Source organism: Pestalotiopsis fici (genome assembly GCF_000516985.1).
Source record: "Pestalotiopsis fici W106-1 unplaced genomic scaffold PFICI_Scf_11, whole genome shotgun sequence".
NCBI lineage: Eukaryota > Fungi > Ascomycota > Sordariomycetes > Amphisphaeriales > Sporocadaceae > Pestalotiopsis > Pestalotiopsis fici.
The window spans coordinates 1,177,558-1,200,347 of record NW_006917101.1 but is presented as its reverse complement, the minus strand read 5'-3'; the positions used below and the strand labels follow the sequence as shown (position 1 = coordinate 1,200,347).

At 50.8% G+C, this 22,790-nt stretch overlaps 8 protein-coding genes across 8 annotated transcripts; 4 read left to right on the top strand and 4 right to left on the bottom strand.

Annotated features, from left to right (window-relative positions):
• Positions 1–24: 24 nt before the first annotated feature.
• On the bottom strand, positions 25–1,035 carry PFICI_13353 (uncharacterized protein; the record flags this gene model as incomplete). The annotated part of the gene is made up of 1 exon (XM_007841934.1): positions 25–1,035. One exon carries the CDS (start codon positions 1,033–1,035, stop codon positions 25–27), a length of 1,011 nt encoding a protein of 336 aa, XP_007840125.1.
• A 492-nt stretch (positions 1,036–1,527) lies between these two features.
• PFICI_13352 (uncharacterized protein) lies at positions 1,528–3,056 on the top strand (the record flags this gene model as incomplete). Its single annotated transcript, XM_007841933.1, has 3 exons — positions 1,528–1,742; positions 1,871–2,642; positions 2,700–3,056. 3 exons carry the CDS (start codon positions 1,528–1,530, stop codon positions 3,054–3,056), a joined length of 1,344 nt encoding a protein of 447 aa, XP_007840124.1.
• Positions 3,057–8,858: 5,802 nt separating this feature from the next.
• PFICI_13351 (uncharacterized protein) lies at positions 8,859–9,928 on the top strand (the record flags this gene model as incomplete). The annotated part of the gene is made up of 3 exons (XM_007841932.1): positions 8,859–8,981; positions 9,038–9,650; positions 9,711–9,928. The coding sequence occupies 3 exons, from the start codon at positions 8,859–8,861 to the stop codon at positions 9,926–9,928; spliced, it is 954 nt and encodes a 317-aa protein (XP_007840123.1).
• Positions 9,929–11,229: 1,301 nt separating this feature from the next.
• On the bottom strand, positions 11,230–13,026 carry PFICI_13350 (uncharacterized protein; the record flags this gene model as incomplete). The annotated part of the gene is made up of 2 exons (XM_007841931.1): positions 11,230–12,815; positions 12,900–13,026. 2 exons carry the CDS (start codon positions 13,024–13,026, stop codon positions 11,230–11,232), a joined length of 1,713 nt encoding a protein of 570 aa, XP_007840122.1.
• A 997-nt stretch (positions 13,027–14,023) lies between these two features.
• PFICI_13349 (uncharacterized protein) lies at positions 14,024–15,262 on the bottom strand (the record flags this gene model as incomplete). The annotated part of the gene is made up of 5 exons (XM_007841930.1): positions 14,024–14,243; positions 14,307–14,705; positions 14,762–14,828; positions 14,930–15,007; positions 15,067–15,262. The coding sequence occupies 5 exons, from the start codon at positions 15,260–15,262 to the stop codon at positions 14,024–14,026; spliced, it is 960 nt and encodes a 319-aa protein (XP_007840121.1).
• Positions 15,263–17,298: 2,036 nt separating this feature from the next.
• On the bottom strand, positions 17,299–18,261 carry PFICI_13348 (uncharacterized protein; the record flags this gene model as incomplete). Its single annotated transcript, XM_007841929.1, has 3 exons — positions 17,299–17,748; positions 17,802–18,031; positions 18,093–18,261. 3 exons carry the CDS (start codon positions 18,259–18,261, stop codon positions 17,299–17,301), a joined length of 849 nt encoding a protein of 282 aa, XP_007840120.1.
• Positions 18,262–18,864: 603 nt separating this feature from the next.
• PFICI_13347 (uncharacterized protein) lies at positions 18,865–20,904 on the top strand (the record flags this gene model as incomplete). The annotated part of the gene is made up of 1 exon (XM_007841928.1): positions 18,865–20,904. The coding sequence occupies one exon, from the start codon at positions 18,865–18,867 to the stop codon at positions 20,902–20,904; it is 2,040 nt and encodes a 679-aa protein (XP_007840119.1).
• A 691-nt stretch (positions 20,905–21,595) lies between these two features.
• Positions 21,596–22,465, top strand: PFICI_13346 (uncharacterized protein; the record flags this gene model as incomplete). The annotated part of the gene is made up of 1 exon (XM_007841927.1): positions 21,596–22,465. One exon carries the CDS (start codon positions 21,596–21,598, stop codon positions 22,463–22,465), a length of 870 nt encoding a protein of 289 aa, XP_007840118.1.
• Between the last annotated feature and the right edge of the window lie 325 nt (positions 22,466–22,790).

Below are 22,790 nucleotides of genomic sequence, written 5' to 3'. Positions count from 1 at the left end.
TTGAACAATGATTGATAGCAACTATCAGTCTCGATATAAACTCGTAAACCCTCCCGCAGGCGGCTGCAGCCAATTCCTCTCGTCGTACTTTGCACCTTCACCCTCGATCACGTGGAAAGTATAAATGATCCTGCCCTTCTGACTGAGGTTTTTCTCGCTCTTGTGAAGCAAGTTGCCGTGAATCAGTACTAGCGAGCCGGCCTTGACTTCGCCGAGCTTCCACTCTCCCGTCTCCGCTGATGTGCCATTGGACTTTTCCTCACCGTACTCCTTGTCATTTGGGAATCTAGGCCCATCCGTGTCAATGAAGGTTGTGCCCTTGCCCTCGCCTGCCCGGACAAATCTCTGCTTCACGGAGGCCCATCGGTGGCTTCCCGGCAAGAAGCTGAGACATCCATTCTCTACAGTGGCGTCCTCAAGCGCATACCAGAAGCCAACGGCGCTCGGAGGGTCCGTGTACAAAAAGGTACTATCTTGGTGCGGCGGGACGGCGCCACCGATCTCGGGCTGCTTGCAGATGACCATACTCTGCAGTACACGCGGATCTCGGAAGCCCAGGGCACGGGCGACAGCTGCGGGATGCGACTCTTTATGGCCGGCCTCGACGGAGCCACCAGTGGTGCCGGCGCCAAGGAGGTCCGGGTTGAGAGCCGGGTCCAGGAGAGAGGCAAAGGGGGGGCTAAGCGCGTGCAGGTAGTGGCCGATCTTGTTGATGGCGCGGGCCTTTGGCTTGTTCAGAGACCCCGTTGCCGGGTCAAAGGCGTCCTCCTCAAAGAAGAAGCGGATCTTGTCGCCCGAGTCGAGGAAGTAGTCGTCGCCCACATGCGCCGACGTCTCTCCCGTGCTGAATTTGGTCATGGGGTGGTCGTCGAGTGAGAAGTCCTCCAGCATTGTGTGCGTCTCGTCTAGAAGCGCCTGCGTTGTTGTCGGCGGCAGGGCATTTGGGATGATAAGGTAGCCATCCCGCCAGAAGGCCTCGATTTGCTCGGGCTTCAGGCCGCCGTATGGACCGGATAATTTGACGTCTGGTGTCATGATGATGGCGAAAGTATGATAAGTCTCCGTAATGAGTATCTCGGGGCAGATTCAAAAAAAGAACGTAGGGACAAGTCAATTATTATATGTACAGACTTATTTGGTGCGTCAACGCGTACCTATACTCCGACGTATGACGACGGTGCTTTGCTGAGATGGTGGGGCAATTCCCACCCAGCCCAAAGCTCTCTCCAGTTCCGACATCTGGGAGCTGCCACCAATATTGCCCCACTGAGGGGTTCTCAACACAGTTTGCGACTGTGGCCGGACGGTCTGCTCAGAGGTTGGCAGCGCGAAACGGAACAGTGTTGATTGCCGCTAGCCAACACTATCATAATAGTCACCCCTTTTCGCCAATTGGCCCAAGTTAATTGTCCTCCTCGTTGTTGACAAGAAACCGCCACAGGGAAGAGCTTCGTATCTTTCTGTAGGATCACTAGACTTCTGACCACACATTCACTCCTTTGCAGCCGTCAGAATCTTAGCGGAACCATGTCGTCAGAAGAAGAGGTCCTCTCTGGCCCCGCTGCCCCTGAGATCTTGGAGGACAGGATTTGGGTCGATGGATGCTGGGACTTTTTCCACCATGGCCACGCTGGCGCTATGCTGCAAGCCCGACAGCTCGGCACTGAGCTCTACGTCGGCGTTCACTCTGATGAGTCTATTCTCGAGAACAAGGGCCCCACAGTCATGACACTGCAGGAACGGTACGGTTTTCTTTTTTGAAATTTCCTCCTCCCATAAAAATGACAAATGTGAATGCACGAGGGGGGAGAACGAATCAAAATAATGCTTTGAGAGAACCCGAGTGCTGATTTCCCATTCTGGTGTAAAGGCTCGCTGCTGTCGATGCATGCCGATGGGTTACCAAGTCCGTGCCTCACGCTCCGTACGTGACACAGCTGGACTTTATCAGCCACTTTGGCTGCAAATATGTGGTGCACGGCGACGACATCACGAGCGACAGCAACGGCGAGGACTGCTACCGCTTCGTCAAGGCCGCTGGCCGGTTCAAGGTCGTCAAGCGCACGCCCAGCATCTCGACAACCGACCTGGTAGGCCGCATGCTTCTCTGCACGAGAACACATTTTATCAAGTCGTTGGAGAAGACTCTGGCTGGTGAAGAGGGCCACGGGACGGACGCTGAGAAGAAGGCCGTCGGAGAAGCCATGTCTGAACGCATTGCTCAATATGCGACTGACGAAACTGGCAAGGCCCCCGGTGCTGATGTCTGGTTCTGGTCTGCTTCTCACGCCGCCAAGTCGCAGGCTACGGAGGAAGAAAAGGGCTCGTTCCGATCCCACCTCAAGGGCCCAGGCCCGCAACTCGGTCAACGAGTTGTTTACGTTGATGGTGGATTCGACTTGTTCTCCAGCGGCCACATTGAGTTTTTGCGCTTGGTAGTCGAGGCCGAGGAGAAGCTTGCCCGGGCAGACGGATGGTTTGACCAGCAGGCTGTGGATGAGCGGAAAGGCAAAGGCGGCGATTATGGTCCCGTGTTTGTGGTTGCTGGTGTTCACGACGATGAGGTGATCAACCATTGGAAGGGAGTCAACTACCCCATCATGAACATTTTTGAGAGAGGTCTTTGTGTTTTGCAATGCCGAGTAAGTTGATCATATACACCGCCTCCGTCTACTTCTTTTGGGCTAACAATCTCCTAGCATGTCGATGCTGTCGTTTTTGGGGCCCCATTTTCACCAACCAAGTCTTACCTGACAAGTCTGCCATGGGGAACGCCAGATGCTGTCTATCATGGACCGACTTCGTTCATGCCGCTCTCGTACGATCCGTACGCGGCACCCAAGGAGATGGGCATTTTCCAGAAGATCTCCAGCCATGCTTTTGGTGATGTGAATGCTGGCACCATCGTACAAAGAATCATGAAGAGTAGAGATCTCTATGAGGAGAGGCAGAGGAAGAAGGGAGTCAAGGCTAGCATTGAAGCTGCGGCCAGACAGAGGGAGATTTTGGAGGAGGAACAATTACAGAAGGAGCAAGAGCGGGCCTCTTCTGGCTGATCTGATGACAAGCCAGCGTTTCTTTACGATAATGGTGCCTTTGACTCCAAACTGATGGCACATGCCCTTCAACAGGACGGCGCCTGATTAGACATGGTCATGAAAAGCTGCGGCTCTCCCAGCACCGAGTAGAACTTATCTAATGATGAACATAATATATTCCAACAGGCTTCGTCCTGCCCTTGACGGGACTGTGTATACTTGGCAATCACTGGGAGTAGTACATTCTTGAGTAAGCTGTGGTGACCGATTCTTGTTGATTTGGAGACTGAGTAAGGTGGCTTCACCGCACCGACCCGGGCTGCGTTCCAAGTGGAGCGAGCCCACCAATTTGGCTCAACTTTCAATATAGAATTCTCCACCTACCAATTTCTCCGACCACCGCTCAATGAAAAGTGTCTGATATGAATTGTAATTGATTCATAAACCTTCAACAGCAGCAGAGATCCATTACAAGGTCTTTCGAAGCCCGCTTGGCTCATCGGTAGAGCGCCTCACTAGTAATGAGGAGGCAATTGGTTCGACTCCAGTAGTGGGCAAGAATTAGCAATTCTTGCCACCAATCATACGGTCCTAAATAGGCCGACCGATTCTTTTTTACCCCTGGTTCTATTGTCACCACCCCCTTTTTTGGTCTCATATCTCACGTCTGTCTACCATAGGCAAGCCGCAACATAAACAATCTTCATCCCTATGCCAGTATAGTCAACTCTTCTGATTAGTGTAAGAATTTTTTTCTTGAAAAATGCATCTGCTAAATTTGGTGGGCTGGCAATAGCAGGGTCGGTGACGATAGATTTATCGTAGGATAAAGCTACAAGTTCTCGATTTAATTTCCAAGTTGTTGGACACTGGGTAGACGAACTGCTATAGGCGTGGCTTGCTTCAATTAATGCGATAGGGACAGGTATCATGCTTGGAGCCTTGGAGAGTTTGTGGGAAGTGCCTCGACGTGGGAGCTGAGTGTCACCATTCTTACAAAGCCTGGCCCACGAAGGATACCTAGGTACAACGCCACCCGCGCCTGTTCCTTTTTCTATTAATACATATCCATGTTAAATCAAGCGTAAATGAGCTACAGCTGTCACGAAGCCGTGATACAAGACGACTCGCTGAACGTTGGGGGCCAAGAATGCCCAGTGGGAGAACCGCAAAGCTCGCCGAGGCCAACCACCGAGTGCTGACAGGACTTCTCACTCCAAAAGCAAAAAATGTACTTTATGAAAGTACAGGACTACCTGTTTCCATGATATTCTGCCACCCAAGTACACATGGATGAAGACAAGTCTCGGCCGTAGCGATCCTGCATCAGTCTGAACCTAGGGAGCAATGCGGAAGATCAATATATCGATAACTACGTGCTGACCACAACTTCTTCACCGGCCTGAAAAACATCTGACTCTCTCAGGAACCCAGGCATGTGGCCAAAATTATCCATCTTGTAACGTTGCTCTTTATCTAGAAGCGCATGGTGAACACATACCAGGGATCTACCAGGCTCTGATCAAATCAGATGGTGCAAAGTATGATTGCTAGCTAATTTTTCAAAAGAGGTTTCCAAGGAACCTCTGAACTCTCAGAGTTTTATCCAGATGATTCGGGGGCTACATAGTCCCCGTCCTCATATCACGCTGCAACGGAGACGTGTTACAATGTGGTGATTAACATACAACAGCTCTATTCAGGTATAATTGGATAGTTCATTGCATAAACCTGTGAATATAAATCAATGATACTGAGGATATACTATCGAGATACGTCAAGGCAAAATATTCCGTCACATGACCAGATATCTTCTGGATCGCCCTCACTAGCATCTATATTAGGAACTTGCTAGATGCAAAGCAATATTACAGTCTTGGCCCGACCTTGAGCTTGAGCATAACAATCTACAACGTGCCTCGGCATAGATGCTGTAGGATTGCATGTATATTCATTACCTGATTGCAACAATACTATGTAGATAGATAGAGATGTCGTCTTGACACCCCTGTTCATCTTGAGTAATCGAAGACAGGACTCGGCACAATAAATGCGCCAAGGATTCTGCAAGTAGTTTCATGAGGAGAGTTGCATCCAAATGATTACGTTTTCCCCGACGATGCTACACTAGAGTGTGCTTGCATTTCAATCTGCATGGCATTCGTGACATGGGGAATTTCCTATACTGTCAAAAGGACCCTGGCCATCGGCGCCGCCGACACGGAAGCAAGGGTTCATTCGGCTCGGTGATGTAAGTGGTAAGCACACCGAGTACCCGGAACACTGTTGATCTTGTTTTCCCACAACGATACGTATTCCGCCAATCATTCGCTGCAGAAACATCAAGCTTGAGAACACAAGCAGCACTCGTTGATTGTAGAGAAGGGTGGGTGTGATAGAGGCGTTCCCGGTGAACCGGAACACGCCAGGAGGACCCAGCACACAAACTCGCTTAGTGATTATAAAGCTGTCGCGGGCAGGTTCGGGCGCAATCCCGATGGATAATAATACTGTAAATGTTGGACGTAGCTTTTTCATTGGCTATAAATTTCAAGTTTTCTCAGCCAATCAGTCTCCAACGCCCAGTGAATACTGACACAAATTAGGGCGGAGCTTTCCCATTCGAGTTATTATAAACACACCTTTTGCATCGTCTGCCTGGTCGAGAAAGGGTTTTGTCATCCAGAAAACAACAACCACGAGACGGTCCCAGTGGTGACCAAGCCAGTTCTTACAGGGAGTCTGAATTTGTCCAAGTATGCCGGCTAATGCATCCGCGCATGCAGGTATGGGACAATTGCCATGTGGATATCTACTGGGACTTTTGGTGAGGCTGCGCTTGGCTTCTCCCACCCCCTATTTCTTACAACCCTGCCAATGGGGACACAAAAGAAGAAGAAGAAGAAGAAGTCGAGAATGAAATTAGATGATGATCGAAGGAAAGAAAGAAGACTTCTCGAACAATGGAGGAGACAAAACCTTGCAATTTGCTTTCATCTCCACAGCCAAAGTGTCCAGGGCATTTGACGTGCATTTCGGCCCTAAGTTGACATGCCTGCTTCATCCCCACGACGGACGGTATCATCGCTTCAATACCTAGAAAGTAATTCTTAGCAGCCATGCTGCCCTCCCCGATCAGCTTACGTGCTCCTTGTGAAGCCCACCAAAGGCCGTCTTGCTTCACACCATCACAACTTTCGCGGCCGTTGCCATGATGGCTACATTAGGCATCTAAGGGCAGTTGCTTTTAACCGTTTGCGCCATGTGTAGGCTGGCGGCGAAGACCGATGGGTGTCCTTCAGTGCCTATGCGGTACCTTTAGCCGCATCCGTTGCTTGCTCATGATGGGAGTGCATGCAAATGTAGGTACCTACAACCAAAGCACATAGATGATAGAAGAAGAAGAAGAAAAAAACGCCAAGGGTGGGATCGCTCGAGATTCCACACATACATACCTAGTACCCTAACTATGTACCTACACTAGCTTTGCCTCTCATCCATACAATCCATATCCCTGGGGAAACCACCTCTGAGGCGGGTGCGGATTTCGTCAAATGCGGCTCTCTCACTGGGCCCAGTACGATGTATCAGGTGTTACTAGTCTCTAGGTACGCCGGCAAAGTCCCCCTGTGGAGACCCTTGGGCCTGCCCTGTTTGTGGAGCTCCCGCGAGCTTTCCTCTCTAATTCTCATAATAGTGCCACTACTACTGTGCTGGGGTTAGTTACATTACTAGGTTAGGTCTCTCCAACTCTAGGGGCAAGCACTAATGTACGTATGTAAGTTCAGACTTCCAGACTTCAATTGCCATCCCATCACTAATCCATCGCCCTCCATCTGGCCCCCAAACCCTTGCTTCCTCACCCTTATGATCACCGCATCTACTTGATGCCTTACCTACCTTTACCGTACACACACACACACACACACACACACACACTTACACACACTGCTCCCACCTACATCTCCCTCCCCCAGGTCTCACTTGAACCTTCTTGGGAGATAATCCCAGGCTCCAGCCCAGCGGGCTGAGACGCTGCAAGGCAGCCCACCCTACACTTACCTACATAGGTACCTCCTACATACCTAGTAGACTGTTTGGATCTACAAGAAAACCGTTCGATTTTGACCCAATCATGCATCAAAGCGACTCCCGGCATGGCGGTCATACCATTTGCAGCCAGTTCACCTCCACCCTTTAGAGACGTACCCCTGTACGTACAGGTATAGTTCCGAGCTTTTGTCTCTCTGCGGTATCAATGTTATTCCCATTCCCAGCAACGTCCTATACTAACTCGACTTCCCAGGTACCCACCAGAGGCACATTCTCTCGAGGAGCGAAAAGTTCCCGTGCTAGTGTTGAAAGAGGATAGACAAAATTCACCATGCGGTAGTGGATAGTAGCAACGAGCACCCGAGTGTGAAAGCTTCCACGGGGTCATAATACCGGTACACTGACATGTCGTGCCGCCACACGCGAATTATTCTTCTGCCATGTGGCAGTTCTCCAGAGCTCACATCAGTCTCTACAGAATAAGCGTCTCGGCCTTCTTACAATGAAACATGCAAAGAAAAAACTAGATCATCTGGGCTGTTAAATTCATTCTTTGGCCACCCGATTGACCATAAGGCTGCAGCAGTAACCACGACCTGTAGACATGCGCTAATTTCTGGATTCCTGATGGAAATTAAAGCTGACATTGGTGTCAAAGTCAAGCTTGGAGCATCGAGAAATTGATCCTTGTTGATTGTGTTCAGCGTTCCTTTCCCTGCCCCTTGTGCCTACCTTCAAGCACATTTCATATCTCGGGGTAGACTGGCTTGACCATCAACACTCACTTGCTACCCACCCCCACGTCATCCACCGGCAAAGACTCTTGCTGTTCCTGAAACCTTGCCGGGTCATCCAGTCTTCGGGACGTCGTGAAACCTACCATGCAGGTCGAAATCTCGCATCTGCTGGGAACAATGGTGGGCTCTGGGCCGCCTCGGCGCTTCTCACGCGGACGACGCCGAACAACATGGCCCACCATACCTCACAGGGTCTACACATCTCCAGGAGATACCAGGCAGCATCGTCATTCTTTAGTCTAAGGTGCCACGAGGACTCAACTGTGACTTCCAGACGGCCACTGAGCGGCTGAGGAAGCAGGGTTTCCATCATCAGTCAGTTCAAGATCCCTGCTAGGAGATATGGTTTCCATCTTTCAACCGGCCGGTCTCTCACTGTCCAGGTAGGTATCCAAGAAGCATGAGGAATGAGATGACTCTAGAAATATGATCTAGTCAACTTCATGTCATGCTCTTACCCTAGGGTCTCGACTTTTTGACTAATGTATGGACACCTAGGTTCATTGTCACCACCGGCTTCCTGCGGAAATTTGAAAACACCTCTATTGTCACATCTGATATTATCCTTTTTCTCCCTCAGGACCATACCTTGGTATTCTCTAGACAGGTTTTCTGACATCCTCGGCGCTTTTCGTTTGCAAAACCATTGGTCTATCCTTATACACCCTCCCACTGCCAAACATTGTACATCTGGGACTTTGAGCAACAAGGTATTAGAAACGGACATCCTAGTCACGCGGGTATACTTTGATTTCTGGCTATTGATCTATCCCTGACTCAGGCAAGGAGTACTGAGTTGTGGGAAAGACATACCGAAGAATCAACCCGACGACTCACTTACCGAGCAACCTTGAAGAAAGGTTGACTGCAGAAGCAATTTTGACCCTTACTACGGTCATCGACGGGCTCTCGGTGTGAAGAGTGAAGCGAACATAAAGAGTCGAAGGAATTCCGCTTCAAGTTCTTTATCATGTCGAAAAGATCAAACACAGCCATGATGCGCATAGCAATTGCCGGCGGCGGTGGCTTTGCCAATATACTGGCACGACAGCTGTCCGAAACTGCTCATGCAATGATCGTCTTATCGAGAAGGGTAATTTGATCCACTGATGATGCTGTTCCTATATTTTCAATCACTAACAGTCGCAGCCTCACCCAGAACTTGAGACTTACGGATGCCAAGTCATTACTGTCGACTACAGTGACTTGGACAATCTCCAGTTCACCCTGCGCGGCGTGGACCTGATCATCTCGACAATCTCAGGCCCTGAGCAAATCAATTTGATCGATGCAGCCCGACGGGCCCATGTTAGCTGCTTCGTTCCGTCCGAGTTCGAGGGCCCTCTGTCCCGCCGGCCTACCGATGATCCAATGGAACGTGGTTCCTCGACTGCATTGGAATTCCTCGAACGTTGCGCATCATCTCGATCGCGTCCTATGCGGTATACCGTCTTTTCCTGCGGCCTATTCTACGAGAGATTCGGTCCAGGAGGCCTATCTTCTCTCAACATGGGTGCGAGCTTTGGTGCACATAGACCTTCTGGGGACATGCTTGACCTCACGGCTGGTATCGCTGAGATTCCAGTAACAAATTCTCATGGCAACCAAGTGCATGTCACGATGACGTCTGTTTACGATGTCGCTCTCTTTGTTGCCTCTGCCATCGAGCTGGGCGTACAGAATTGGCCAAGAGAGTTCAGAATGCGAGGCGCCTATGTCACCACCCAACGCCTTGTAGAAATCAGTCAGGAGGTCACCAGGAGTAAGCATTGCTACTTTCAATTCTTCTTTTGTATTGTAACTATCAACTAACAGATTGTAGCCGAGCTTGAGGTTTTCTCAAGGCCCTATCAACAACTTCATGACTGGCTTCGCTATCACAGCGACATGCAAGACGATGCCAACGCACGCAAAATGATACACCTGATACAAGTGGCCGATGGTCGTTATGCATTCACCGACGCAAACCTCAATGAACTCGTTGATTTCAGACCTCTCGGACTTAGAGACTGGCTCCAATCTACTTGGGGGCGATCTTGATTATCAGCGCGATTGCTGGTCATAATCATCCGTCACAGACATTGACTACAAATGTCCGTACCAGTGAAGACACCTTAGACACCAGAATGGAGCACACATATGGGGGTTCTTTGGAGGATATTCTTTATTTTCCTCTTCCACGGTGGACTGAACGTGCAGAGGGTATTTTCTGATGGAAAGGTTGGCAGTGCACATGCAATCAGCACTTCGCACCACTCACATTGGTTTGAACACATGCTTATTTGCACCTGCGAAGTTCCACAACAGCTTTTCACGCGCATGGGCCGGTCAGACTGTCACTCGGCATTCAATTATGAATCATTCAACACATCTCAAATCCGATTGGAAGGTTCATGCCATCTTTGTGTGAACGATTGGGCTCAAAGATCCTGGCAGCTTGCTGAGTCTGCATCACACTGCTATGTGAACTATTCCGTGAAGCCATAAACATGACTCTTCGTGATTGTGGGGAGGAATAAATTGGAGAACTCACTTGAAATTATTGGCGCTCGGGTATGGGTTTCTCTCTGCATGTAGGGAATGATTGGGGGAAAATCAATGTCGCTAGTTAGGGCTGCATATATATCTGAATTGTGTATGATCAGTCAAGACCCACAGCTCCAAGACCGACTATACCTCCCCTTATTGGCACAATGCTTTTGCCACCCTTGCTGACGGGCAACGGCGCGGAAAAGCCGTTGCTGCCTCTTTGCCTTTCCTGAGTGTACGTACATATTACACTTGCTCAGTCCGCGCCCCAATACTGCGTTTACCAGCGTGCTGCTTTTCTTAGAATATTGACTAAAGTGATGGCGATACACTTGTATCTGGGGTTTATTGGTTGTTTCATTAGAACTTGATCACAGACTTGGCCACAAGTTGTTTTGGACTTTGATTTCGATACTAAATTTCTGCTTTGTGTCCATATAGATATTCCAGCTCCACCTCCCATGACAATGGCAGTCCTAGATGTTGAAAGAAACCATCCTGTATGGTTGCTCTGACGTCTTCTGCCTGATTTACCCTCCCAGTTTATTTTTGTCTGCCTGCCAGGTTGAACTTTAATTGCCTTGATGCCTCTTCACAACGCCTTACCCTGCCATGCTCCCGAGAACCAATAATCGTCTCCCGACCACGTTAGACTCGCAAAATGCTCCAGCTTCTGGTCATGGAAACATGGCTTTGGTAGAAAAGAAAGAAATATGAAATCAGAGAACGGCTCACTAGTGGAGTCCCGCTTTGACAGCAGGAGAAAAAAAAAAAGCCGGTCTGACTCGACTCGGGGCTTATCATGCATTCACTTACTCTGGATCGCCAAACTCGGTCACGATCCACAGGCAGAACTTCTCCCACTCGACCGCCCACTCCTTGAGCCTCTGGGCCTTGAGCCCGCTGCCGACGGTGGCCTCCCTAATGTCCCGGCTCCACTCGTCTGGCGTCTGATCCTCAAAGGCCGCCCAGCGGACGCTGTTCTCGGCCAGCGAGCCCAGGCCGGCCAGACCCAGATTATCCCACCCCTGGAGTGCCTGCCAAAAGTCGTGGGTGCTGCCGGCCGTGTCCTGGCCCAGCATGGCCGGGTCATCGTTGCAGAGGGAGCACGCGACGCCCCTGGCCAGCAGCGCGGGCAGCGGGTGACTCATGACGGACCCGCAGAGACGCAGCACCTCGTTGCTGATGGGGCAGCTCTCGATCAGGATCTTCTTGTCCTTGACCAGGTCAATGAGCAGAGGGTGCTTGTACAGGCTGAAGCCGTGGCCGATGCGGCGCGTCCCGAGCAGGATGGCGTCGTACAGGTTCAGATCCGTGTCGCTGCCTGAGCCAAGACACTCGCCGGCATGAAAGAAGAAGGGTATGTTTACGCCCTCTTCGGCACACTGCTTGCGGAACCAGAACAGCTCGGGCAGGATGTCCTTGAGTGGACGGCCCAGGTCTTCCTGGCCCACCAGGTCGTAGCCCGCAATGAGATGCGGGTGAGTAATCTTGGACGTGATGCAGTGGTCCATGCTCTGCACAATGTTGCGGAGCGGGTTGATGCGGATCGTGGCCCAAATCAAGCGCAGGCCCCAAAACCCTTGCCCCTCGGGCGTGGCCTTGAAGGCCTCGACCTCCTCGTCAATCGTGTCCATCATGGCGACGTAGTCGGGCTCGGGCACCTCGCTGTTGAGGAGAAAGTAGTCGAGGCCCCACGAGAAGCGGAGCTCGGCATAGTTTACGCCGTCGTCCTTGAGCTGGCGCATCAGCCGCCGCAAAAAGGCCCGGAAGATGGGCTCGTAGTGGATTATGGTCTCGACGACGCGGAAGCAGCTGAAGAACTTTTGCCAGATCTCGTCGACGCCGTGGTGCTGCGCCACGGCGTCGGTCCGCGAGAGGCTGCACCGGCTGTAGAGCCACTTGAAGAAGCCCTCCTTGCCGCCGTTGGGAAAGGCGTCGGCGGCCTGCGTCAGCAGGATCGGCGTGCCGGGCTCGTAGTCGCCGCTGCTCCAAATGTTGCCCTCGGTGAGAGCCGTCTTGCGGAAGCGGAAGACGATCTTGGCGCCGGCCAGGGCCGCCGGCGAGGTCAGCGGCTGGTCGGCCATGATGTGCATGCCGGGCTCGTTGAGCAGCAGGTCGATCAAAAAGGTAAAGTCCACCATGGCGTCGAGGTGCGCGTGCAGGAGCGCGCCCTTGGGCATCTGCCGGATTATCTTCCACAGCTTGGTCGACTCCATGCGTTCCTTGGAAAGCGAGAACATCATGCCCGGATGCACGGTGATGTTCTCTTCCTTGAGCGCGAGAGAGTCCTCAAACTGAGAGGTCCAGTGGGTCTTTTTCTCTTCATCGCGGATGCGTGCGACTATATCGCAAGCCTTTTTGGCAATGGGAGAGAGGTTTTGACGAAATGAGGCATCTGGCAAAAGCGTGAGTAAAGAACAGGCAGGTCAGATATACGGGCAGTCAAGAACGACTCCTTGTTTTGTAACTTTGTACTTACCGCTGCGTTGCTTGGCTTCTTGGGCGATCAAGGCATCACGCCCCTCTATATACTTTTGGAAAAAGGGCTCCTCAGTGCTCGGGATAGTTTGGGATATCTCCTCCCATTCCTCACTGGAGAACGTCATTGTCTCGAGCTCGGGTAATCAAGGTCTTTCCAAGTAGTGAGAGTCCACCTGCCTTAGATTTTATAAGGCGCTGATGGAAATAGGGTAGAAAAAGGCGCCTGCGATTATTTGTACAAAAGGTAAAAAGTCCGGACGAAGACGGAGAATTGGGACTGTAGGCGGCGGTAAGCGACGAGCCCGGGGTTCGGTGTTCTGCGGTTTACGGCCCTGCTCAAGGTAAGGTCTTGTCAAGGCGCTTCCCCCGCACTTTGAGTATTGCGGGCGGGCGGCTCTTTAGGGGCCTTGGGTCCCCTAGGCGAACCCCAGATTTGCGCCGACGTAGTCCGAACCATCGAAGCCGCCTGGAAACCACAACAAGCATCATCACCGCGATACCTAATTCTTGTTGGTCAGGCTGCAAACGGTCCATGTTGACCATTGTATTGAAGCATATATCAAAGCTCAGGCTCTCTTGGGTCTACTTGTTGTATGGAGACGGACCAGCCACAAGTTGCACGCCCGGCACCCCGTGAATGGGCTGACCGACGGACAACGACGGCAAAGACGGGTCATCACCTATAGCAGCGCTTCTACCATAGACTGATTTTTCATCATCCCCTATAGTCAGGTTGCTTGTTTCAAACTCGCATTGACATTTACCAAAGCTTTTGCATTTCACTTGTGATTCGCTTGCCCGTAACATATCAAGATAACAAAGGACCTTCTCCCTCTTTACCTCGGAAAGAATTGGGATATCTGATTTTATTGTATACTCCTACTTGAAATTGGATGTATTTATCCCAATAAAATGAAGAACGCCACTGCCCACTCCTTTCCTTGTGTTTGTTTTGTCAAGTGTCAGCTGTGGTCCTGTTACAAATGGGTTGTTTTATTGCCCCAACATTCAGTCGTATAATCGCGTTAAAGGTATCAGAATCCCGTCCTGACCCAGTTTCAATGTCATCCATCAAGGGTCTCTCAAGTGTCAAACTCGAGGTGGAATCCATTTACCAGCCGCCTAAGCCTGGTAATAGCGCAAGAATCGCTTGCCCGTGGTTTTCTTCGCAGCTGGAGGCACCGGAGCAGCGAGGGCAGCTACGGTAGCAGCCGCCGCAGGAGTACCGGCGGCAGGAGTAGCAGCAGATGGGGCTGATGCTGCTGGCGGAGCGGCAGCTGCAGACTTGCCATCGGCCTTGGCCTTCTTTGCGGGATCTGGTAGCGCGGCGGCAGTAGCGTTTCTTGATACTTTTGTTAGCCATTGTACTAGATCTAATAGGAGACAGGCCTGTCAGTTCACTTACCCAGCGGCGGGAGGAGGTGGTGGTGCTGCTGCCGAGGCACCTGGAGCGACGTCTGCCTTTGCTGGTGGAACCGGAGCAGTTCCATTGGCGGCGGCCGCGGCAGGAGGCGTTGGCGGTGTTGCGGCTGCTGGGCCTGCATCCGCCTTGGCTGGTGGGACAGGAGCAGTGCCATTTACATCAGCAGCAGCGGGGGGTGCCGGGGGTGCTGGTGCAGTTCCATTTACGTCGGCCGCAGCCGGGGCCGGAGGCGGTGCCGGTGCTGTACCGTTGGCATCGGGAGCCGGTGGCACAGCTGCCAAAGCAGGAGCATCGGACTTGGCCGGCGGAGGGGGAGGCGCCGTGCCGTTGGCGGCTGGGTCAGCAGCAATCAAGGCAGGAGGTGCTGGGGCTGTGCCATTACTGTAAAGATTATCAGTCATATGTAATTGTCGTGAATGGTGGTAATCAAGACCTACGCTGCAGGAGGCGGTGGTGGAGCGGCAGCATCAGTGGCAGCAGGTGGCGGCGGTGCAGCTTCGGTGCCTGGAAGACAATGATATTAGTGGAAATTTGACGAATATGATATTACTTGATGTAGACATAGGGTGACTTCATGTTGATTTTATACGGAACAATATACTCACCATTAGCTGGAGGGGCCGGAGGTGCTGGTGGAGTGCCTGTTGGAGGCGCAGGAGCAGGTACGGTTTCGGTGGCAGCCACTGTAGTCATGAGTTAGGGACGATTGATAATCTGACTCTTCATTGTCTGTCATGCTCACCTGCAGTGCCACTTGCCGCGACAGCATTGACGCGCTCGACGATGCCATTGACATAATCGAAAAGGCCCCGCTTGTCCTCAGCCGACTCCCTCTGAACAAGCTCACCGTTGTGACCGTTACTGAATTGTGCGGTAGCGACCGAGTTCAATAGCAGAAAGCCAAAGGCGGCCTGCCGCAATGAAAGAGTGAAGGTCATTTTGATATAGAAATGAAAGCGGTCCAAGCCGACTAGTGAATGATAATAATACGTTTGACGAAGAAATGAAGGTGAGATCAACTCTGATGATGAAAAGAATGAAGACTCATGGAGACCTGAGCAGAGTAAAATCTAACATTGATGGAACTCCGAGTCTTCTTGTCATATATATGTATCCATTCAGAGGTCAGTGTAACCTGTGAATCTCAAAACCAACCTAGGATGACTTGGTCGGCAGCAGCGTGGAGAGTTATCGTGGCTGAAGCTTCTGATCGACTCAGGGGTCCTCTTGCTGAGCGCTTGGGACCTGAAGATCCAGGCTCTGGGTCAATTGTAGGCAAGCGGGAGCTGAGGCGATCCAAGATCAGGATCAACCACTCGCCAGACTGACTCGGCCCATCTGAATTGGCATCTCAAACGACAAACGTCTAGGTTTGAGCACTAGAAGCATCCGCACATTGAACCCACCTATGGGAACGGAGCTCCACTCCCATATCCTAGCCGTCGATCCTCGCACATAGGGGATAAGCATATCGACGAGCATCGAGTGATGCTCCGTGATCCTGGGATGACATCCTGACCAGATCGGACCTTGTTCTGGTAATGGGGAGATTGATGGGGATAGTCTTGGGCGGAACTGATCAACCGAACCCTACCCTAATCTACCCTACCCTTGCTGGTGATGTGCCAGCATAGAAAGTCAAGACCGGAAACCTACCGAATGGCGGCTGAGCAGTGTTGTAGCTGTCGCACCAGGATGCCAAATGCGGTCTGAAGATTTCACTCACTCGCTCTTCGACATCAGATCAGACGAAGCAGTAGTGAGCTTCAGTGGGGTTTCGAGCAGTTGGTCCAGATGCTGTTGGCCACGGAAAATTGTGAATAACTGGAGTTTTTGTATGTTGGGTGCATATCTATTAACATGATTTGTGCATGGATTTCATCGTATAATTGACAGTGATGATGATTTGTATCAGGGAATTGTCACGGCCAAAAGTATAGAATGTTGAATTTGAAGTCCAATTAGGCTATCGTACTAAGGTTAGGTGTAGTAGAATAGTGGCAGCGGCTCTTTTAGTTGGCGGTAGTTGGCGTCGTTGGCGGGGCCCCCAAAACGACAGGGGCTCCCGTCTCGTCACAGACCCCTGGCAGTTTTCGGATCTCACACACTTACGTCCCTGATGAAGTCAATCCAGTACTACCTCGACCTGATCTGGATTCTGGCCGTTGAGTCGGGGACTTGGCAATGGGACCGATCGCAAATTCTCCGAGTACGATAGAATACGATCACCAGACGGTTACCGGGAAGCGGGTTTCAGTCCAAGATGGACAACAGTCTGGGGCATCTCTTTTCTTCATCGGCCCAAACCAGAACAAGCCTTGGCTTTGACTTCTGCCCGTCTCCACACATGCACAGCCCTCTTATATGATACAACACAGGTATGTGCCAACACTACAAGTCTTCATGATTTCTATCTGACGTATTTTACCCTAACTCTTATTGCAGATGTCTTTCTACAACCTCTCTGGTGCCCCTTTTGTCGCCTCTACTGAAAGTACCGCAGATTGTCCGCGATATCCAATCTTCACCTTGGATCTGCCCAGATTATACATTAGATTGTTAATGCAAGTTGTACTAACTCTATCTTGATCCTCCCCTCCTATCATTGTATCCATCACTTGAATATCTCACTATCTGGCTTCAGTGCTAGCAAGATCTCAATCATGCCCAAAGTACTAACATGGGTTATATGCTTGCCGATGATATTGATCCTTCCCTTGTAATCGATGCTTCTAGGTCCAGTAGATGTACAGTATCATTAGTGGGTTCACAAAGGTTAGTTTGCGGCACAGCATCTAGCCTTCATCATGTCGTATTCAGAGCATAAGGGAGGGTCCATGGCAAAAGCAAGCATTCAGAGAGTTGGCCGATGATACCACCACCGTTACCTTTGTTAGCTATGTCTTTGTTATCTTCAAGCTCTCAGTCGTGCCAAGTAACCCCATGTTTTTGGTATCTACACTTGAACACCGGCTTAGAGATGGGCTTGGGCATGCCACGCCGGCAATAGCGAAACAAGCGAAAAGAAAACCCACGCCAATCGCTTCTCCCTGGTCTGCGTCGCAACAATCCAGCTCGACAGGCCAACCACGCCCACGGCTCGAGTATTGCCCTCTAGTGTTATCGCACCACTGATCCATGCCTCGCCCGCCACCGCCCCTGCCAAGAGCAACGCGATCGTGTTGGGCATGCCGAGGAACGTGGCCATAGTGGAGACATGATCTTGTTTGTCTTCTTCAATGTCCCTCGCGTCGTAAAATGATTCGCGGAGAAAGTTATATAGTATGCTGTAGGCGAGAGCTTGCACGCGTTGCGGGCCGGCGCCGCAGTCCGCAGTGAGAATGATGCACGCATGATGCGATGCCGGGTCGGCGTCCATAAGACCAGCCATGACGCCGCAAAAGGCAGACTTGAGAGGCCCAAACTGTTTCTTTTGTTAGAAACCAAGCTCAAAAAGGTCTCTTTCAGACTCCATACGAGCTGTCGCAACTTGACGAGGTAGAACCCTCGTCTGCGCGAGTAAAGTGGTATCAGAGGTACAGCCCAGAAGATTTCAAGACACAAGAACCAAACGATGCGGATGGCACTCGAGAATCCGCTGACATATGACGACCCTGAGATTGAAAGCATCAAAGTGCCAGCCCATATTAAGGTTATTATTGTACTGGGCTTCTTCTCCGAGGGTATATCTCGGTACTTGTCAAAGCCTAGATCGTTATTGTATCAGCATCAACTGGAAATAACATGTAGATTGAATGAGCAACTGACTGTCGAGTAGTGTATGTACGGAAAACAAGAGAATGAGGATAGGATAGTCCCAGACTAGTGCCCCAGTAGTTGCCCAGCTCGCGCCAACCGCGGGCATCAGATGGCCAAGAGCATTCGCAGTGGGTAAAATGACGAGGCTTGAGAAGAGGTCGGCTCGGGATGTAGACATTTTGATCGCTGGTATGAAATTTGGGCAATATTTGCGGTAAAAGAATGGACAGGATGTACGAGCAAATGATTGCAAATTCCGGCAATGCAGTCGGCCAATATACCTTGCCAACGACCATGGTCTTTTCTGCTGACAATCCTGGGACAAGTGGACCTCTTTCGGATGCGCTCCGGGCGTAGGTATTCCATTCACCCTTGCATCCAGATATGCAGCTCAAAAAATATTTTTCTAAATACATCTTGTCGCATACCATGGAAGGAACTCGAGTGTTTATTCAACAATGAATCAACGATAAAGTAATTGTACGAGACAACTCCATTGATTTATTTCAGACACGAACCTGCTCCAACGATCTGCTTAGGTACATCTCAGGCACGCATGCATACCCAGCCTTTGGGCGTTCCCACACGTGACTGCACAGCCTGAAAAGAAGGCGACAAACAAATCCTTCCAGCCTGATCCGAAATGTAATTCAACCAAAATGACAACATTCACAACATCTCTGACAGAAGTCAAATGGATACTGCGATGTATGCACCTCTTCCATCGTGAAGTTCCTTCGACTGAAGGCAGTGTATACTAGTTCTGCCACTCCAGTCCGAAATGCATTTCGACCTAAACAACAACAACAACAACACTCATATACCTTTGACGAGACTCAAGATGAGCGCTGCAATGTCTGCACTCCCTCGATCGCGAACGTCCCCCGGTGATGCGGATTTCGCCTACAAGCCACTCTCGGCAGATGCGGACACACGCCTCGTCGAGTTGGAACCGGCGCCTGATGCATCATTTCCACTGCAGTGTCGAATTACAGAGCTTTGTCTGTCATCTGAGGACCTGATCGAATACGAGGCGCTCTCGTATACCTGGGGGGCATCCGAGTTCACGGAGACGCTGTACGTCATTGAAGAAGAGGACAAGACGAGCGTTATTAAGATTACAACAAACCTCAGAGACGCTCTGCACCGCGTCCGATTGAGACATCAGAAGCGTCTGCTCTGGGTTGATGCTGTCTGCATTAACCAGCAGGATATTTCTGATAAGAGCAAGCAAATTCCGGTCATGGCACAGATTTTTTCCGCCGCGTCTCGTGTTCTTGTCTGGCTTGGGACATCGCTTGAAGGACAGCGATCTCTAGTAGACATCAAGAAGGCGCTGCGGTTTTCAAGCCGAGACAGTCAAAGGATTGAGGCTCACTTGTCAAATCTGGAAAGCTCATTCAGCAACCTGGTAAAACTGCCTTGGTTCAGCCGTCGATGGATCATTCAAGAAGTCGTGCTGGCCGCCGATGCTGTCATGATGTGCGGCGCCGAGGAGATTGATCTGATTCATCTTTTTCGTGTGATGCATGGTTTGGTGAGGAAGAGCAAGCTTCCGCCAGCACTTGTCCCACTGGATACAATCTCGAAGCTCTGGAAAACATGGGTCTTCGATTCCAAACCGGAGGGTGGCTTGCGACTCCTCGAGCTTCTATCACTGTTTCACGAGTCGAGTTGCCAGGTCGATCTTGATATAATATATGCGCTCTGCAATCTAGCGTCAGATTGTGTAGTTGTCGAGAAGCAAGGTCAAGCCCATGAAAACAAAATCTCAGTCGTGGTGGACTACAGTCAGACGGCAGAATGCCTCTATCGATCGATTGTCGAGCCTCTTCTCGGTCTCAAAGTAAATGCCGAAGGAGTCGTGGAGAAGGTCCTTACAGACCAAGCATTTGGTGTTGACCACGATCAGCGCTATCTGGAAGTACTTCGTGCTGTTGTGGAGCGTTGTGATGGTTCAAATCGGAACTTCATGGCCTGGCTCCCTGACTGGCGCCTGCCCAAAAGAAGGGAACCGATATTCCAGTTGCTGAAAGAGGCAAATACGCCCAGAGACACATTTGAAATGCATCGAGAATTTGTTCGTCCACGGAAGAAAAATACATTCGGCAGACTCAAAATTGTCAATTCTGTTCTCGAACCCTTCCCCGAGCATCCAGATATGGCCGAGGTCAAGAATTGGCTTCAGACAATGCGGGACCGATTCGCGGATTACCAGCCACATTTATCCGAGGACCAGTTTCTTGAAGTCCAGTCTGCACAATCTATGGATTTCCTCGTAGAGAGCTCGCTCTTCAACCGCAAGACGAGACAGATGTCTCCAGACTGTGTCTGGTGCGCTTTCCTCTTCATCGTCCTGGAGCAGGGCACATGGTGGTCAAGTCCCATGTCAAACCGAACGGTCGACCTGAAGAAGTTGAAAGACGGCGCCTGGAGTCTGTGCCTCCTGAGTTTTGGCGGCCAATATGAAGTGCAAGTCAGTTCAGAATGCTTGTCATTTCTGTGTTCACTTTTCAGAGGGAGGCGCATTTTCTCCAGCAGGAGAGACGATGGTGCACATGACACAATTTCGGGATTGGGAATTGGCCCAGATCATTTGGAAGCAGGCGCTTTTTACAACCTCGATTTTGCACAACACACAGAATTAGAGTACTCGAGCCAAGAGGACCTGGTCCGCCAGCAGCTGTTATGGCAATCCCTAGCCGAGCGAGAAGGACTGGTGCTTGTTGGTGATGCTGGGGTGTACCAGTTGGCGGACAGAAAGGACTGGCACAGGTACTACCCCTACCAGGATCTTTACGAACAGAGTGGCAACCTTTAATTCTTTCCTGCCACATGATCAATCATGTGCATCTCTCATCAGAAATGGAGAAGCATGCCCAGATTCGAAGTGGTAGGACGGACATAAGGCCTAACTCCAACGAGCCTGATTGTTCGCCAAGAAGTAAGAGGGAAATGCTCGACTTTCGAACCCGAAAGTTCAACGGCATGGAATCGCAGGCATCTTTCATTCGAAAATGCGTGCTGGTCACGCACGAGTGGGCCGCTAGAGTACGACAACAAATACCAAGAGTTTCAAGCGATTCCGTGAACATCATATCATTTCGCTGATGCTGGTAACAAAGCGTGTATGAGTCACACCGGAGGAGCTTCACGGAATTTGCAGGGGTAAGTCCGTTATCTTCACTTGAGCGGCCGCTCCCATCAAGCCAATCCTGGGTTTTATGATCTTTGAACTGTAAGATAATTCAGAGTCCGTTTTCCATATCCTGTTGTTGCACTGACGTAGTCAGTACCTACCGTAAATCACCTACTCGGGTATATAGTTCGCTATTTAGCACCTCTCTTTTGTAGATTAATTAGATTAACTCGGACAATTTTCTATTATTCCTTGATTATATCGTGTTTGTCTTCCCCTTCGCACATTGGCTCAGGTCAGACTTGCCCATTTTTGGTCAGCAAGGCAATCTCTAGAGCATTTAGACTTACTCATTCGCTCTAGATCGTTCAACATGGCTCCTGTCACCGCCCATCTGATCGCACTGTCACCATCTAGTGACGCAAAATCTTTCGAGCACGCCCTCAAGACTTTCCGTTCACAAGCCAACGGTTCAAGCCTGCTTTGGGCTGGATATTGTCACCACTGGATACATGAACCGCAACTTTCCCGTCCAGCTCTTACTGGAATTGGTTCCATTCTGAAGCAGTGGGATTTCGTGCTGGTCACGGATCAAACCATCCCCAACGCACAGGGCCTACCTGTCGCGCTTCTAAACCTCGTTTCAGATCACTGGTCCATAACTTTCGATGCTGCGGACGAACTGATCAACGGGGTCGAGGACTCGATGAGGGACGTCATCTCAAAGTCGCCTCCGGCGCTACCGGCAGGCTGGTCCCCCGAAGATCTCAGTGGCCTTCGCAAGTCAGCCCCTCCAGCGGATCTTGTCACATCCTTGGGTACACGGTCACCCGTCTTTGGCAAGGACAAGTCTGCGAGCTTGATGGATTTGAAAACCTTTGTCGAGTCCCATGTCCTTGAAAACCCTGGCCCTATCTTCATGTTCAACCTGCTATCTTTCTTTCCCAATCAACAAGCGCAGTATCTGAATTATGTTTCGGCATTTGTCCAAGAGATTGGGCCAAAGTACGGGGCACGGCCTGTTATTTACGGCTTTGGCGTTTCGGGGTGGACCTCTAGACCCGAGGATGCGGCAGACCCGGGCGTGTGGGAGAACGTTGCCGTCATTGGGTATCCGAGCCTCTTGCATTTCGCCAAGATGCTTGACGATGCTCGGTACGCAGAGCTGGATCGAGCTTATAAGGGAGGCGTGGTCCGTGATAACCCTCTTATTTGCTGTACCACGGTTGATTTTACTGCTTAACTCGGGCAGCGGTGAATTGATTGGTTTAACCGCTATTGCAATCCAAAAGTCATAAAAGTAACATAGTTTCATTCTTTCGGGCAGTTGGTACTCATGTTTTCGAACTGTTAGAATCAAAGCACAATCTCCACGATATGTTTAATGGAGTTGACATTGTAGTGGTTCCGTAAGATGACTATGTTTGGTACTTGGCGAGCTTGCCGCTTCCAGCACCACCATGGTTGGCCGGCGCAGGGATGTTTATATTGATGGGCAGCCGCCTTGGACTTGCCCTCCACACCTCCCTCCTCCAATGCATAGCCCTTGGCCTCTCTGGTTGTTCCAT